Source organism: Phascolarctos cinereus, unplaced genomic scaffold (assembly GCF_003287225.1).
Source record: "Phascolarctos cinereus isolate Bilbo 61053 unplaced genomic scaffold, phaCin_HiC Scaffold_4;HRSCAF=312, whole genome shotgun sequence".
NCBI classification, from domain to species: domain Eukaryota; kingdom Metazoa; phylum Chordata; class Mammalia; order Diprotodontia; family Phascolarctidae; genus Phascolarctos; species Phascolarctos cinereus.
Window position 1 is genome coordinate 120,004,628 of NW_027555847.1, and position 18,879 is coordinate 120,023,506.

General features: G+C 35.9%; 1 protein-coding gene across 1 annotated transcript in view; it reads right to left on the reverse strand.

Annotated features, from left to right (window-relative positions):
• Positions 1–1,374: 1,374 nt before the first annotated feature.
• The window catches only part of JAK2 (Janus kinase 2), a 136,559-nt gene continuing 119,054 nt past the window's right edge, over positions 1,375–18,879 (reverse strand). Inside the window, exons 19-24 of the mRNA XM_078151699.1 lie at positions 13,325–13,514; positions 10,774–10,898; positions 8,684–8,856; positions 5,685–5,802; positions 4,992–5,105; positions 1,375–4,732 (exon numbers count right to left, since the gene is read on the reverse strand). Of these exons, the coding sequence (XP_078007825.1) occupies positions 4,625–4,732; positions 4,992–5,105; positions 5,685–5,802; positions 8,684–8,856; positions 10,774–10,898; positions 13,325–13,514 (828 nt within the window). The 3' untranslated portion in view covers positions 1,375–4,624. The remainder of the gene's footprint in view (positions 4,733–4,991; positions 5,106–5,684; positions 5,803–8,683; positions 8,857–10,773; positions 10,899–13,324; positions 13,515–18,879) is intronic.

Below are 18,879 nucleotides of genomic sequence, written 5' to 3' on the forward strand. Positions count from 1 at the left end.
GGTACCAGCTGTGTGACTCTGGGCAAATTTGCCTTAGTTTCCTCATCTGTAAAATGGAGATAGCACCTCCCTTTCAGGGTTGTTGTTTCAGATCATATTATTTGCAAAGTACATAGCACAGTGACTGGCATATAGTGTTACATAAACATCAGCTGCTATAATTATAATTGGTATTACTATAGAAGGTAGGGACTAAGGAAGGTAAGAAATGAATTCTGAAGGGATAAGAGTGTAAAAAGTGGAAAGGGGACTTGTCTTGTCTCTGAAGACAACAGCTGGTCATTTTAGCTAACTGTGACCATGGGTATGCTGCTATCATCTAACTCTCTTCCTTTTATATATATACTCTAATACAAAGCAATATTTACAGGATCATAGAATTTTAGAGTTTGAAAGGGAAAACAGAGCAGGAGCTCTTCACCTTTTAAAATCATAATTGAAGGCAATGCCAAATTTCAGGTAGAGGTGAGTGAAAATAAAGATTTAATTTTTTTTTCCCATCCAAGTTATGGATTCTCTGAGTCGTACTTGTGGAGTCTTGTGGACGTCAGGTCAAGTTATCCTGTTTTAGAGCCTCCAATCCATTTCCCTCATTAAAAAAAAATAGATTTGTTGCAATAATGCTCAAAATTGAATTTTCTAACACTTTGCTCTGATAGGCCTTTTAACATAAGAATACACTGTTAACAATGCTCACAATTTTAGTGAAGGCCTTTGGAGTCTTCTAGAGCATTTTCATTTGAACTTCAGCTCTGACACTTTCTACCTAGGTGACATCTGATGAGACATTTAACCTTTCTAGCCCTGAGTTTCCTCATCTGTAAAATGGGAGTGTTAAATGAAATGATCTTTAAGGTCCCTTTGAGTTCAAAACCTGTTTATCCTAATCAAGGTTATTCAGTGACTAAAAAAGAAGAAATCATAGTTTAAAAATTATTCCTAGACACAGAGTGCCATCTGGTATAAACTCAGTAACTAATAAGCTTAATTACTTTAGAAAGGATAATGGCAAATATGGATCAGAAGACCATAGATTTGGAGCAGAAGCAGACCTTAGAGATTACGTAATTCAACCCTCTCCTTTTATAAGTGTACAAAACAAGGTCTAGAGAGATTAAAGTGAACTGATGAAGGTCACCCAGGTCGCAAGTGGCAGAGCTCACCTTTGAATGCAGTTTTTGGACACCAGATCCAGAGTTCTTTGTGAAATTAGAAACATGGGTGTAAACACAGACACACATTTTAAAACTTAACACCTGACTTTCCATATTTATTGTACATAAACATATTTATTTGGCAAAGGATATTCCAACACAATGAACTAAGGGTAATATGAGAGTTGTATAAACCTACCCTGAAAAACAAGAGGAAGCCTTCATTTTAAAAAATCATTTTAATAGTTTGGACTAGGTTGGGTACAGCAATGCTCAGGAGGACAGAACAGTGATTGGCATCAGAGAGCTACGGAAGCATTTCATAGATATTGTGAACTATCTATACCTAAACCAGCAGGTGAGTTTCCCTTATTAATGAGTATGATTTGCCAACACCTAAATCAACAAGTGAGTTTCCCCACTTCCATGCAGTGGAAACTTACATCTACATCACTAACTACATGAATGATGGTCACAACTTTGGGGAATGTGTGGAAGATTAATTTTTTGAGAAAACAAATTGCACCAATAAATAGACCTCAAAATGGTACTTTATGGGGGAGACACAAACGTGCAATTATAGGATTTTGTAATGAACAATGTGTTATGAAAATGACTTGTTTAAATAATTTTGAAGCATTAGAAAATCTGTAGCTATGATAAAAGTTTCACGTAACTTCATAGCAGCTGGTCATGTATGTGGAGGGAAATTATACTTTTCCATAGCACTTTTGGTAGCATATATAATAACACAGAAAAAGCAATTTTCCCAAAGTAAATGACTACTAAGGAAAGAAACTGGTTTCTCCATTAATGCAAAGAGTGTAAAAAATAAAGAAGGAAATTGGAGTATTTACAGCAATGTTGAAAATCCTAACAAGACGTCTAACCTTCCTTCTGAAGCGCCTTCATTTGAGGAGATTATGTTTGGCATCAACTAAAGCAGTGGTCACTTACCTGTTTCTTGTGTAAACCACAGAACAGTTAAATGTTTTGGAAAGTTATAATTTCTATGCATGGTCAGAATAAAAAAAAATCACCACAATACAAATCCTCAAAAATAATAAAAAAAAACTTGGAGTTTTTCAGTAGGTTGGTTAATTATCTGTTCTAATACAATGAAGGACATTTGTTTGCATTGTGCTCCTTTATCTAATACTTAAAATTTAAACATTATAAAAGTTAAAAAAAAACTAGCTAATAACCCTTTAAAAAAAAAAACAAAAGCATAAAACAAAATGTTATAGCACTCCAGAATCATCATCTCCTTTTGTACTTGAGTTTTAGTACCAGGTACAAAAACAAGCATACTGTATTAAAAGAAATAAGGGCTTACCTTTCACTTGAAAACTAGCAGCATGGAAGATCTCATAATTGCATTATGATACAGACATCCCTGAGTTTTTTTTTAAATAAACAGAAATTATATTCAGCTTTCTCTAAAATATACACTATAAATCTTATTACAAATGTAATACTCTGTTCTTTTATATTACTTCTGCATTCAATAGTCTACCAAAACTTTTTTTGAAGCTATGATGGTACTGTGTAATTAAAAAAATAAAATAAAATGGATAGGAAAAAAACTGTATAGGCTACTTCCTGTATAAAAGAAAAAAATTTTTTTTAACACCAGTTAAGTTTCCGATTTAAGTCATCTCCAAAGCAGTATTTAGAAAATGATAATGGGACTTGGTTTGAAGAAAGGTGCATGGCTTTAAAAAAAAACAACTTGTTCTAGTAAGAATGTGCTATTATTTTGAGGCAAGATACGTGCTTTAAACTTCGTGCAAATGAGCCCAAAATATTATTAAATGTAATTATCTAGAGTGCAGTGACACTAAAAATTTCATTTAACTTTCAATACTCTAAGTAGAGCAAGACATATGAACTATATTTTGAAATGCTTCATATTCAGTGTATCACAATGAAAATATATATTCCTAATGTTCCTTGAATTCTGTATTGTTACTTTAAAAATTAGGAACTGTAATCACCTGCTTTCATCATTTTCAATTTGCTCTTAAATTGGGTAAGATGAAATCTCTAACAGATAGGAAATCATCTTGGATTCCAGAAAAAGAAATTTTGCTACCCCTTAAATATATTCTTCAAGAAATACAAATATATTTAGGAAATAAAAGGTCGACCAAGAATTAAACTTTTCTCTTCCTAACCCATCCCACAACCTATGAGTAGGTTTATACAGTTTCAGAAATAGAAAGCTATTTATGTCTTTGTTTCCTTCACTCACTCAATTTAAGTGTGTCATGGTTCCAAGGAGTGAGGAAAGATACTGAATTGAAGGAAAACAATAATTGAGGGGATGAAAATTGTTAATATTCTTATTTCCAAAAAAAGTCTTAAAATAAGACTACTATTCAGTGTGAAGAAGCTTCAAGTATACCTGTTTGTTCTTATCTTACCAAAAAGTACATGTAAAGGGAATTCTACTTAATAAATGTTTCTACCACAAACGCTACAAGAAAACCAAGTAGAAAATACATTGTGCTATATCTTTGTATGCTTGTTCCATTTCAAAATGTATTTTTTTTGTGTGTGTGAGGAAATCAGGATTAAGTGACTTGCCCAGGGTCAAACAGCTAGTAAGTGTCAAGTATCTTAGGCTGGATTTGAACTCAGGTCCTCCTGACTCCAGGGCCCCCATTGCTCTATCCACTGCACTACCTAGCTGCCTCTTGAAATATATTTTTAAGGGGGTAGGATGGGAGCGGAGTTATCCTGTAAAAGTAAAACTATACGATTGTTCCCTTTGTCTTGAAAAACATTTACAGTACACGAAACAACCTGCTAAAAGTGTACACCTGTTGATGATGAGGATGGCCAATGACAGAGCTGAACACGCACACAGAAAGTTGCTTATTAAGAAGTCTAAACATCTTATCTTGGTTCTAATGTTCATGAAGCTAATATGTGTGGATCAACACTGGAAAGATTAGAAAACAATACCAATGACTATGAACTTTTGCGCAAAACACTACACAAGAGGCCCAGTTCTTTATACATTCACTGTGGAAAAGACTGTACAAATATATTCTCTGCATCTTTAACTCTGCGGGAAAAAAAAAGAATTAAATGATTTCACCTCTCAAAAATTTAACTGAGTCAGAAAAGAAGTCTTTCTCTTTTTTTTCCTCCTTTTCTTTTTTGCTTTGCCAAGTAAGGCAAATAATGGTGACACTGACTGACCACACACAGGAACACTTTCACCATCTCGATACAAAAAAATTCCCTATTAATAGGTTTCATTGGCATGTTCTCTTGGGAGCAAATACATCCTAGTGGAGAAAACAAACACGTGATGGAGTCTGCAAGTTTTGATGAGAGATTTGCATCTGTAAGTTCTGAAGAGATATTTGCATTTCTGTTCTGTTCACCACCACAACATGTGAGAATAGTCCTGAAGGCCAAAATTTAATTCTGTAGCATTAAGATGAAGTTCAATTTTTTCATCCACCCATGTCATCTCTTATCTGATCCACTCGAAGAGCAAGGTCTCTAAAGGCAGGGCGTAAGCTTACATTATTGTTCCAACACTCAGTCATGATAGCATAAATCTGGAGAAGAGAGAAGAAATCAGAGATCTACATAGACACAGAAAAATCCATCATTTAATTAGAACAAGAACGTAGGGAACTGAAGATATGCATTATTTATCGTTGCTTTGCCCTGGCTCCATGTTATATAAGTAGTCATGCCAACTTTTATCTAAAAGTCCAACTAATTAAAATTTATAGTTGGGAAAAAGGACATATGGAGATGTAGATTTTTATTATAAACTAATGATAACAGATAAAATATTGATAATTTAATTACCTCATCAGGACAGCCATCTGGTCTTGGCAACCTTCCATTATTCTTCAAAAGTTCTATCAGATGGAATACAATCATCTGCCCTTGTTTGTCATTACCAATCATACGCATAAATTCCTGAAATGAAATGCCAATTTCAATGATATAACTGAAATTGCTTTCCAGAGCTAATTTTACGTAAAATTACTAGTTAATTTTACATATAGTTCTTTGGGACCATGACATCTTAGAGAACAAGCAATGAACAAACAAGATAGACACCTGTGTGCAATGAGTATGCCATGATACATTTTGTTAATGATCAAAATTATCTATACACTAAAAAAAATGTTTCCAATAGAACTGCCAAATCCCTATAACATTTCTATATTTCCACAATGCTAACTGCCTGCAAAAATAACGAAGTAACTTCCCAATCAGCCAACAGCAAAAAGTTTTGCTTTATGCAACATTTCCTACATGAAATGAGCCTTCTAAATGTGATACTCATAAAGAATAAAACCAATGCTGTATGAACTTGTTTTACTGCTATTTTAAAAAAATAAGTATAATAGGACCAAAGAATTTAAAGCCATTTTGGGGATTCTCCAAAGGAGAATATTGGACATTATGGAAATTAAATCAACTAATTATTTTCATTATAACTTTTTAGTTGACTCTTTAGACAAAACATGGTAAAATGAATATCATACTAACCGCAGGTGGGCTTTTGCTTTTCTCAATATATGTGAAAAGTTCATATAGAACTACTCCAAAACTCCACACATCTGAGGCTACAGAAAACTTGCTCTCCGTGAGTGATTCTGGAGCATACCTAAATCACATAATAAATCAGTTAAGACCAGAGATTAAGAGAGTTTATATGTTAACTCTTGACTATCCATGTCAATGGCTGGCCAAAGTCAGCATAACATAATTGCAATCCACATATAATTCAATGAAAACCTATGTTGATCTGTTGCTCTAACTTCCTTCCTTACATGCAATTACCACATGTAAAGCTGGCTGGCATAATCATATTCTTAAAATTCTGGTCCTCTTCTTCCCCCCCACACCCACACCCAGTTGTGTGTATCAGTCCTGTTTATAAGGTAGATTTACTGTTTAAAATCTAATATATGTATACACACATACATATCCATTAAGAATCCAATGGCATTTATACTCATTTGAACCAAAGTTTGCCTTTTATAATGGTAAACAGTTTAGATAATGCCTAACAGCAAATATATATGCAGAGAGTTCACATGAATTTCATGATACCTTATGGAACAAGCAAGGAAATATTTAGGAAAAAAGAAATAAGAACTTCCATGTTCTCTGTGACAGAAGGATATTTTCCAAAGTTACAGCACCTTTATACAGGTTAAAAACCAAACCAAAACAAAAACAGTTCAATACAGAATAATTTAAATACAGGGATATTTTATTAAGAAAAAGTCAGGAAGAAATAGTTTAGCATAACTATACTAGCAAAGGTAATACTTGCTCTTTAATACAAGGAAACTGAGAACTGCTAGAGAATTCCAATGGGGAGAAGTAGCAGGATCCCAGATTTGTGATTGCAGGGGTCTCCCAGTGAGACCACCTCTCCACCACTGTGAACAGGAGCTCCTTTTGGAGGGCCTTGGAGAGCTGCTAGGGGCACTGAGAGGCACTGCCATTGTTACAGAACCAGGATGTGGGTGCCTGAAATAGGACTTAAGCTTCCTGATTTTGAGACCGCTGTTTCTCAGACTTCTGTATAATTAGTGCTTCTGTGGAACTGGAATCAGAAATAATGGTCTTGAATTTTGGCTCTGCTTCTTATTCACAGTGTGACTCTGGACACTTCTCTCTGTGCTTAAGTTTCTTCAGCTATAAAACGAAGGACTTGGCTTGATCTCTAAAGTTCTAAGGTGTCTTTCAGCTTTAATATTCTATAATTCTGTTCATATAACCTTGAGACCTTCCAAAACAAGTGAATGACCACACCTAGGTATGTCCTGATTTCTTGATTTCTTCACAGTATAAATGAACATATATGAAAATAATGCTAGTAAGTCACTATTTTGAATAGTTTTCCATTAGTATAAACCAACTTTCATAACCTGACACTTTTTTTTTTACTTTACTTTATAACCAACAAAATTCAAATGGCCGGAATTAGATATAGGATTTAAGACCATGAAACAAAGACGGTAACTTGCAGATCTGGTGAGGAAACACAGCACTTGGAAGCTCCGTTATCATCATGCTATTACCAATTGAACAGTGTGTAGGATCATTTTTTATTCTATAAAGAATCTCAGAATATTTCACAAATTTGTGATAAATAGTGAAAGCCATGCTGTTTAGGCATAGGATTTTGTACCTTCTAGGCCAGATGCAAAACCAGGTTAAAAGACTCAAACTAATTTTGAAAATTAAAATCAAGCTTTTATTCTTAAACCAACAATTAAACTAAAGAAAATAAAAACTTAAAAAAAATAAATTTAAGAAGGTATAACTCTTGTGATGTGATATAAATGAATGAATGGGGAAGAATTAAAATATATTTGAGAAGTATCTAAAAGTATAGAATTATTACCTTTCTCTGTCAACAAATGGATGCACAAGAATAATACTCTGTCATGGCACAGTACAGTAGGAAAAAACCCCAACAACAGAAAACATTAAGAGTGCCTGGTTTGGTTTTGAATGCTCTTTAAGCCTTAGAGCCTCAGGAATGGCAGTGGGCCTCAGACCACTAGCCATGCTTTGGGCATGGCCCCTGCCAGTCATTATCCAGAGGAGTAGCACCTGTAGGAAACCCCCAACCCCTACCTGCCACTGATGGGTCAGGCTAGTCATCTAGTTAAAGGAGAAGTTCCCTGAAGGAGAAAAAGGAGGCAGCATGTGCCAAGTGGGTCAAACCACTTCCAATACCGTCTTTCCCAAGATGCTGGTGGAGACACCCAAGGTCGTTGAGGCCAACAATTCCAGGAATAACAGCACCCCCTAGATTACAGGTCTTGTTTTCAGCTTGAATCTCATAGCCACTATTGAGGTGGGAGTAACTTTTGTGGAGAATAGGTGTGATATCTCTGCTACCCTGAATACTAACCATCAACTGCAGACTATCAACTAAGGACAGATAAGCCCAAGAGCCCTAGTTCTTCTCAGACCACCAGGTTGGCTTCCATCCTGACCCATACAGTCATCATCCAAGGACAAAACCCTTATGAAGATACAACCCAGAAACCCCCTGAAGATGTTGTTGTCCTAGACTCCTCAGCAGACATAGCTGCTAAGGACTGGGGGGAAAAAGTACAGAATGAATTCACTCCCTTCTCTTTGGTTAGCTTCACAACCTCTTTGAAGACTTTCTCACCTAGCTATCCTCATCATAGACAAAGCCATGGGGCTTTGTTCTCTCCTCTCTTATCCCTCTATTGAATCCTTTATTGTAAAAAGAAAAACATGAAAGCAAAACCAATTAAAACAGGAACTCTATCAGACAATGCACACACTACATGGCACTTAATTTATCACCCCTCCCCCCCAATTCTCTACAGAGAGGACAGAACTCACATAATTATTTCTTAAAGGAAAAATATTTTTGCTTCAGAATGTGTTGAAATGTAAAATGTTTTACAAATAATTGAAATGACAAATTCTCAAAAGATGGACGTTTGTACTCTCAAACATTAACTGTTCTGAAAAATATAACTTACCAGAATATGGGGCTTTCACCAGGTTCTTTCACTTTGTAGTATTCTTTATCTTGCGGCAGGACTTTAGTCAATCCAAAATCTCCAATTTTAACTCTATTCTCATTTTCCACTAAAATATTTCTTGTGGCCAGATCTCTATGGATATATCTTTTTGTACCAAGATACTCCATTCCCTTTGAATAAAGAACATATGGTTCACTTAGCTAATTTAATGAAATGCAAACAAATCCTCTATTAATGATTTTGCCTCCTAAATCTTCCCTGTCTCAGGTGTCAAGAGTACTTAGGAAGTACATCAATAGTACAATTTTACCATTGACAAATAAGCTGTTGCAGTTAGTATAAAGAGCAGCTAGGTGGCGCAGTGGATAGGGCAGTGGCATGGAGTCAGAGACCTGAGTTCAAATATGGCCTCAGACACTACCTATGCTTACCCTGGGGGCAAGTCACTTAACCTCGTTTACCTCAGTTTCCTTATCTGTAAAATGAGCTCGAGAAGGAAGTAGCAAATCACTCCAGTATCTTTGCCAAAAAATCCCCCAAAAAACAAAAAAGAAAACAAAAACATTAAATGGGCTCAAGAAGAGTTGGACATGACTAAAATGACTGAATGACAACAAAGTTAATATGTGGTCATCTTCACTCTAGCTACCTCCATTACATTCCAAACCTATTAATATGGGATTGGTAGTGTGGTATAATACAATGAATGCTGGGTTTAAAATGAGGTAAACAGGGTTCAAATCCTTGCTTTGCTACCTCTCTTAGCCTGTTCCTTCAACTAAAATGGAGATAATATTTATATTACCTTATCTTGTAATGAAAGTACTTCGTAAATCTTCAAACTACTACTATGAGTCGTTGTTACAATATACAGGGGCAATGGGGGCCTGGTTCATGCACAGAATTCCTGGGACTGTGTATCATCTTGAGGGAAGATTATTTCTGGAAGAGTCATGATGATGTGGAAGTAAAGTACATTGGAGAAACTGTGAAAGATATGCAGATATTTTATAACTTGTTCTGGTAAGCTAATCATGTGGTGAATGGGAAGCTCTCTGATTGGCTGAGGAGCCATTCAGAAGGTCTTAGTTAGCTTCCACCATCTCTCTTGTCTCAGTCCCTCTCAGCTCTGTTTTCTCTCATGGGATCCAGTGAGACACAACACTGTTAGGGGAGAGGCCTTGGGGCTTTTCTCCCCATCAAGGCCATGTGGTCCCAAGTAATAATTCTTGGTTCCTGGCCTCTGTGTTTATTTTCTACAGCCAGGAAACCATTGATGTTCTATGGAGCAAGGAGACCTTTTTAAGTCTCAGGACAGTGGAATCTGACAGTCCTCACCTGGCACTCAGGAAATACATGGATGTGAATTTGGTGGAACCAATGTTATGGGAGGGACTAAACTAAGACTGTATCTTCAAGGTGTTGGGGAAATCATGTTTTTTCTTGTTAAATTTTTAAAGTAAATATCCCTTTGTAAAAGCTAATTGATGTTAATGGTTAAAAGGAACTGAGATACTACTCACCTTGGGTACCTACTAGAGTAAGGGGAACAAAGCTAGTAGGCGCTCATACTGATGGCAGTAGAGAGACACCCCCAAACCCACCAGAGTATACTAGCATACTTGTTATTTGAGCACTTTTGCTGTGCACATAGGAGTAAATTTCAAGATTCCTACTTCTATCAAAGAAATGTCATAAGGGATCATTTATAGTTATTTAAATAATCTTTTTCAGATTTGCAAAGCATTTTATATAAATTATTTAATTTGATCCTCAGAACCACCCTGGAAGGTAGGTGCTATTATTATCTACGTATTACAGATGATGAAACTGAGGCTGCAAGAAGTCACATTGCTTGACTAGTTACGTAAGGTAAGGAAGCTACTAAGTGTTATATCTGAACTTAGGCCCAGCACTGTATGTACTATATACCACTTAGTTGCCTCACTTTGAGAAAAAAAAGGCTGAAAAAGCTATAGGTTTTTTTGGACAAGGACATTTACATTAATAGATCAATATTTGAAAAAAAATGAATAATGCTATATTCAGATATGGTGAATGTATTAAAATAGTGACCAGGATGTTACCTTGCAGATCTGAGATGTGTACTGCAGAAGTTTCTTATGATCCAGCCTTTCCTTATGTTTTTGGAGATAGTCACGTAAACTTCCATAGGGTAAATATTCCATAATTAATCTCAGGTTACGACGGCCTTGTAATTTACAAATGAAAAATTAAGGTTTTCATTATTTTGATTAAAATTTTTTGGAAGGAAACCCCAACAACTCTTCCCCACCCCAATTTGGGGTCAAATACATAAATCTGAGACAAATTATAAAACAATTATAAATAATATTAACCACTGAGGATCTTCCATCTAATTGAATATTTCAAGTCCCAATTTTATTTGAAAATCTGAGAGTGTTGACTCCAATTTCTGTGCTATAAATATCTAAACCACACATCCCAGCAGCAGGAATAACTGCAGTAAGTCCTAAGTAGACATACCGACTGTCTCTCTCTCTCTCTCTTTCTATCCACCCATATCACTAGATCTCTTATTTCATTGGTATAAGGGACTCCTGTTGCAAAAATTCCCTCTACCAATGCAAAGTGGCACATTCTCTGTAACTCATGGTCTCAGAGTACTGAAAGGTTAAGTACCCTACCCAGAGACACACAGCCCATACGTGTTAGAAGTAGCCTCAGTCCAGGGGTGGCTTTCTATTCTCTACACCAAGCTACATTTTATATAAAGAGCTTATTTCTTTTTTTATACCTTCTATAAAAAAGGAAGAATACTTAGCCAACATAAAAATCATTTCAGTAGTTAAATGGAGTACATAAGACACTCAGAATTACAAAAGACAGGGTTCAGATTTCTCTACAGGTGCCCAAAATAAAGATGGGAAGGGAGGTGTTGTGAGGAACCAATTATGTAAGAGAAGGAATGTGACCTACGCCGGTTTATCTCCTCTTTCTCTTCTTACCTCCTTCTCAAAATGGAAGTTCCAATCACCATAGCTAATCTAGACTACATATTGAACAGATTGATAAAAACTACAAATGGTCCTAGAAAGCTTAATCCTTTCAGAGGAGTACTGGCATTCCCAAAGAGGAGCTTATCAACTCACAAAATATTGGTAGAATAAATATGGAAGAAATGTTTGAACCTTCTGGTGCTCCTCATCTACTCCAAATGGCTCTCCCCTCCCACATCACAACTAGCTGTTACGTAGTGAGCATTTATTAATAGCACTTATTACATCCTATGCAATGTGCTAAGGTATTGGGGATACAAAAATGAAAGTGAAACTGTTCCTGTCCTCAAGGAGTTTACATTCTATTGGAGGATACATGCATGTAACCAAGCCTAGTAGTCTGCCAGGAAAAAAACTACAGAGAACCACAAGTGTGCAATAGTATGTAGGTTTACACCATCTAATGGCTTTGCCTCACTTTTGTCACTATATATGGCTCCACAGGGCTTAGTCAAAACAAAGAATTATCACTAGTACAGAGAATGTTTCAAACTTCAGTGGAGAATACTTAAATGCTGAGAGTCCCCCCTGCACTGTATTCAATTTATCTTCATTTAATCTTTTGTCAAACAAGAAATTAGTTTTATTCTGAATTTAAGCAACACCAAAGAAAATGGGTATGGGAATACAGAGCAGAACAGAAAAGTCTATCTCTTTCACATTCTCTTAACCATCTCTGGTGCTTACTTACAAACTTATATTAATTAATACCTTTCACTGATGGATTATCCAAGAATAGACAGAGCAAAACCAGTGGATTATAGGTGCAGACTATAATTCCTGCTACTTGGAAGGCAGAGGCTGCTTGAGCTTGGGAGCTGAGCTCCAGCAGGGCTAAGGCTGATTAAATATCGTACTAAGCCTGGCACCAATGTGGAAAGCCCCCTAGAAGGCTGAAGAAGAAGCAGGAACCAGTTTAGCTTAGAAAGAAGGCGGATCAATGATCTAAGACAATTCCAAAAGACTCATGATGGAAAATGCTATCCACATCCAAAGAAAGAACTATCGTGTTTGAATGCAGATTGAAACATACTATTTTCTCTTTTTTTGGTTGCTTTTTGTGTTTTTCTTTCTCATGGTTTTCCCCTTTTGTTCTGATTCTTCTTTCACAACATGACTAATGTGGAAATGTGTTTAATATAATCAGATTGCATGTTGTCTTCAGAAAGGGAGAGCGGGGGGAAAATTTAGAACTCAAAATCTTATAAGAGTGAATGTTGAAAACTAAAAATAAATTAATAAGAAAGAAAGAAAGAAAGAAAGGAAGGAAGGAAGGAAGGAAGGAAGGAAGGAAGGAAGGAAGAGGGCAGGTCATAATTATTGTGCTAATCAGTAGTGGGATCGCACCCATGAGTGGTCACTGAACTTCCAGAATGGATGGGATAGGGAGACCCAATCTCAAGGGAAAAAACAAAGAACTGGGCAAAGACTTCGTATAGCTACCATACATAATCTCAACTGTACACATACACTCTTTCTTCCAGGTAATTCCTGCAGTTCATTCAGATCTGCTGCAGGTTTACTGAAGATATCAATCTACTCTTGGAGCTATTGAAGACATACTTGATTAGAAAATAAGTTTCCACATGCCCCATACCAGCACTGTAGCACACTCCCTTGTATTTAACAATGTTGTCATGTTGCAAAGATTTAAGAATTTCAATTTCTCTTTCAAAGTCTCTCAGGTGCTCCTCAGTGCTGTGCTGTAACTTCTTCACAGCCACCACTTCACCAGTGTTGTCTTGTAGAGGGTCATATCGGCACATTTCCACACTCCCAAAATTACCCTAAACAATAAATAAAAGTGTTTTCATTAATATGCAACTTTTTTTTTCAGTTTTTCTTCAGGTCATTATAACATAAATAAATAATACTTGGCTAGTTTTTAATTGTATAGGGAATCTTAGAAAGGAACCATTGGGGTTTAAAAATGAGAACTTTATTCCAATAAAAAAAGTACTTCACATAAAAAGAAAGTTAATTTATGGGTATTACCCCACAGGTATTATGGTTGAAAATTAAAAAAAATTTTTTTTACAATTTTTATTTAATTAAAATTTAAAAGTTATTTTAAAAAAATCTTTAAAAACATTTTGAGATGACAAAAGATTTTGGGATGACAAAACCACTCAGACTAGGGAAAAGGCCAGGAGAATAAATTACTGAACTTTTGAGACTGACTTCAAAGACAACCCATGCATTTCTACAACAAGTTGCTGAGAGAATTCGGGGGCCAGATCACAAGTCTCATCTAATTAGTTTATTTTTAAGTGACAGAATATAAATTTTTAACTGGTGAAAATATTTTTTCTTTCCCTAAGCCCAAGACAACTTCAGAGAACGGATTCCTCTTTTTAAATCAAGAATCCCCATATATATAACATTAGCAAGTTGGTATGTATTACATTTTCAACAAAATTTTGAGTTTTACTCATCATCGGCACTCTATCCACTACGGCACCTCACTGCCCCTTTATTGCATTCTTTAAGACAAACAGTACTTAAGTGACACAAATTTAAACGCAAAAATTTTTAACTGTATTTAAATTTTTTTTGGTGAACTTCAAAGAGTAAAAACAAACCAACCAATTCAGCTTACATAACAATCAATTTTTTAAAAAGACCCTTGATATGAAGATAATTTAAAAAATTTATCAGTCACTCCCTTCATGTCTTTTTTCACCATCATTATTTTTCCAGCCTTTCATTCATTTGACAAATATTTATTAAGCACTTACTACGTATAGGCACTGTGGCAGGTGCTACAGATACAGAGACAAACTATAAATAAAAAACTAACTGAAAAAGTTTAAATTATATGGGGAAGAAAAAAAAACATGAACACATATAAATATGAAAGATATACAAAGTTAATACAGAGTAACCTGGGGGTGGAGGAAAGTACCAGGAATGGGGGATGATCAGTAAAGGCCTTGTATATGAGGTAGCACATGAGCTGGGCTTTGAAGTTAGGGAATCTAAGAGGCAGAGGTAGGGAAGGATTTCATTCCAGGAACCCAAGATAGTATAATAATAATAACAATAATAATAATTTACATTACTACATGCCATGTGCTAATCATTTTACAATGATTATTTCATCAAATCTTCATGCCTACACAAAGACATGAAGACTAGATAAAGATGTGAAACAGCAGTAGGCCATTTTGGCATGTAAAGTGTGTGAAGGGGAACCACATGTAATAAACCTTGCAAAGGTCTGGATCCAGACTGTGAGGAGCTACAGGAGCCACGCAGAGGAGTTTGTATGCTATGATTTTGGCAGCTGTGTAGACTATGGATAGGAGAGAGGAGAGATGAGGTAGGCAGACCAAGCTGTTACAATGGTCCTATCAAGAGACAACAAATATTGCTGCGGCCTTCTAAATGGAGAGAAGCGGCAAGATTCAAATGATGCTGTGAAGGTAAAAGTGACACAATCTGGCAAATGACTAGATACAGCAGCTGAGAGAGAGGGAAGAGTTTAAGATCGTTTGGAGGTACAAACATGGACAATTTGATAGAGACAGGAAGAGAATTGGGTTGGTGCAAAGGAACAATAATGAGCTGTTTTAGACAAATTAGGTTTGAGATGTCTATGGGACATCTGATTGGAAATGTCCAACAGATAGATGGTCGGTGGTGTAGAATTAGAGCTCAAGAGAGAAAGCCTAGAGTTGGATAGATAGCTCCGGGAGTCATCTGCATTGGGATGATCATTGAACCCATGGGATCTAATGAGATCATTAAGAAAAGGTAGTGAGGAAAAAGAAGAGGGTCCATAACAGAATGTTAAGGAACACCTATGATTTGGGAGATAATGATTCAGCAAAGGAGGTATAGAAATAGTGGCCAGATGAGCAAGAGGGAGACCAAGAGGGATCAATATCGCTAAAATCAAGAAAAGAGAGTACCTAACAGGAGGAGGTGGTCAACAGTGCAAAATGCTATAGAGGGGACAAGAAGGATAATGTCTGAAAAAGTAAGATTTAGCAATAAAAGATCATTAGGAATTTTGGAAAGAGCAGTGTTAGCTGAGTGAAGAGTTCAGAAGCCAGCCTGCAATAGGTCGGGATGCTTTAGCTATATAACACATCTTCCTTTGATAGAGTCATAGTCAATATCTGTTTTCTTCACTTAGCTTTATTTCATAAAATTATTTTCATATTGTTTTGTATATCTGTTCCTGTTATTCTTTAATCTCAATGTTTTATTAAAGAATAACATTTCAATATGTCAGTACTTCAAAATGTGATTTTGTCAGTGAAGACTAAGCTCTTTTTCTGATACAAATTGTAATCGTACTGTAATTTGGTAGACAGTCTTCCAGAATTGCTGTGGCTAAAAAATTTTTCATAGTGTAGACAACACTGGAATGAAACTCTCAACACCTTGGATGAGAGACACAATTCACATAGGTGGGCCATATAAATGAAAGCCTTATTTTTCAACTGGCCTAATCTATGAGAACTCTGGGTCATCTCCATGCCATGATGGACATCAGAATAAGGATTTAGGGGAGGAACTGTTGTTATAAATTGCATTATAACATATAATTGTGTGTTTGAAGTGAATTTCGGAAATTTTCAAATGCTGGGAAGTCCTCTACTGGATATAAATCCTTCATCTAATTCTCTATATGCTAAATGATACCCTTTAAAAGAGTCAGATACCATAGGAGGCATCATGACATTTGTAATGTGGTGCTTTCAACATGATTTTTTGCCCAAAGCCATGCAATTTCTTGCCTTTTGCTTTTATTTCACTGATTCTCAAGGGCAGGGACTGCCTAATTTTTGGACTTGCCTCCCGAGGAGCTAGCACAGTTACTGGCACACAACAGTACTTTAATAAATGCTTTTTCATTCATTCATTTATCCTCACAACATCTCTTTTTAGACATGAAGATAGAGCAGAATGGTATAGAAGTTGGAATTAGGGTTAATCATTTATTAATCCTGGGAAAATCATTTAACTTCTTTTAATTTTTTAAAATGAGGAAATCAAAATAAATGATCTTTAAAATTCCTTCCAGATTTAAAACTAAATTATAATTCTTCACAGATAAGCAAAACTGAGGCACAATCTTGACTAGTTTAGAAACTTAAGGCAGAGAGAGCTTAGATTATAATTCAAGATCCTTTTCCTACTCCATATACTACCTCACTTTTAATATCTATTGTGTGGGAAGCAAGGGCACTCATTGTGAAGCAGCACAGTGTAGTGCAAAGAGCATTGGATTTAGAGTCGGGAGTCCTGAGTTCAAATCATGACTCTAACATTTATGAGCTATATAACCACTTAATCTCTGTGAGCATCATTTTCCCTAGTCCGTAAAATTGGGATAAAAATGCTTAATTACAGAAAAACAGTGGAGCAGTAGAATGAGCACTGAATTTAGAGTCAGAAATAAAGGGATGAATCCTTAGCTGCATGACCATGGGCATCACTTCATCTCTCTAGATCTCAGTTTCTTCATCTGAATGACCTCCATCATTCCTCACTGCTCTAAATCCTACAACTCTGGTTTTATCCCCTTTTGTTCTGGAAATATATGTGTGTGTGTGTGTGTGTGTGTGTGTGTGTGTGTGTGTGTGTGTGTGTGTGTGTGTGTGTGTGTGTGTGTGTGTGTATATATATATATATATATATAAAAATTTTTTTCTTGCTTTTTGGTGAGTCAATCGGGGGTTAAGTGACTTGCCCAGGGTCACACAACTAATAAGTGTTAAGTATCTGAGGCCAGATTTTAACTCAGGTCCTCCTGACTACAAGGCTGGAGCTCTACCCACTGTGCCACTAGTTACCCCCTATAGAAAATATTCTTTGTTAACTTATGATCACTTTGTAAAGTGGTTTCTTTTAAATCTTTTTAAAAATTCAAGCAAATAATGCAGATTATCAGCAACAATGTGAAAATGTTAAAATAATTTTTATTAAAAAATTATTTTATTAAAATATTAAAATTACTTTTTGTTGAGGAAATAAATGAAAAACATTTTATATATAAAAAGTTCTCTAGACTAATTTCACTACTGAACTAACTGAAAGGAGTAACAGTAAGTCAGTCAATATTTATTACCCATGACCTATGAACTCATCATTGGGGATACAAAGAAAATTAAATAAATCTCTATAGCTATAAATAACTACATACATACAATATAAATTGAGAAAATAAACTGGAAGATAATCTCAAAGTTTAGACATCAGCAATTGGTGGGGATAGAGAAAGGCCATCTGCAGAAAGTGGGATATTGACCTGAGTCTTGAAGGAGGCCAGTAAAATTCAGAAGCAGACATGGTAATGGAGAGCAACCCAGGCATGGGGGAGAGCCAGTACAGGGGCACAGAAACAAGGAACAGGAAGAAGGTCAGCGAAGATGAACTGGAGAGTTTAAAACCTACATTATGAAGGCGAATCCACCAGTTCCTTTGTGAAATGCAATGAAGCAGCAAGATAATGGAGACGGGTATTTAATTACATATGCAATTACATTTTCCAAGGGTAACATCCCAGGAAAACAACAAAAATAAGCAGATTAGACAAAGAGGACAGCCTTTGTCTTCAAGCATGAAGAATGATAATTCAACTGGACATTTCCACATTTAAGGAAGTCTAATTGTTATTACAAAAATAAAGCCACTCCATTTGTAATGCTTTGTTTTCTATCTTCTATAAACCAATTTATAAAAACCATATTTAATTGTAAACATATTTAGAAAATGCTGTCCTTGTAGTCTTCCCAATTTCCTTAGAATCTACATTTTACATTCAAAATTTAGATGATCAGTCAAATGCAAAAAAATAAGATTCCCCCATTGCACCTCACTCCAAAGGAGAATTACTGAATAAATAGTAAAGAAAATGGAACAATGTGAATGACATGACAAAGGGGTCTCCTTGAATTAACCGTAGAGGATGATTTCAGCTGAAACTAGCAGCGGAGGACCTCTTATAAGAAGTAGTGATGGCTTAAAGAAATTTGGACTCTATCTTTCAGTCCCCTGGTTCTGATGGGAGCACTTTTGTCCTTCTCTTGTCAGGGCCCAGCCTAGTCCATGCCACTTCCCGCTATCTTCATAACATGCCCCTTATGCTCCAACCACTCTCACTCTACCAGAACCCTAGACTTCACCCCTAGATCCCCT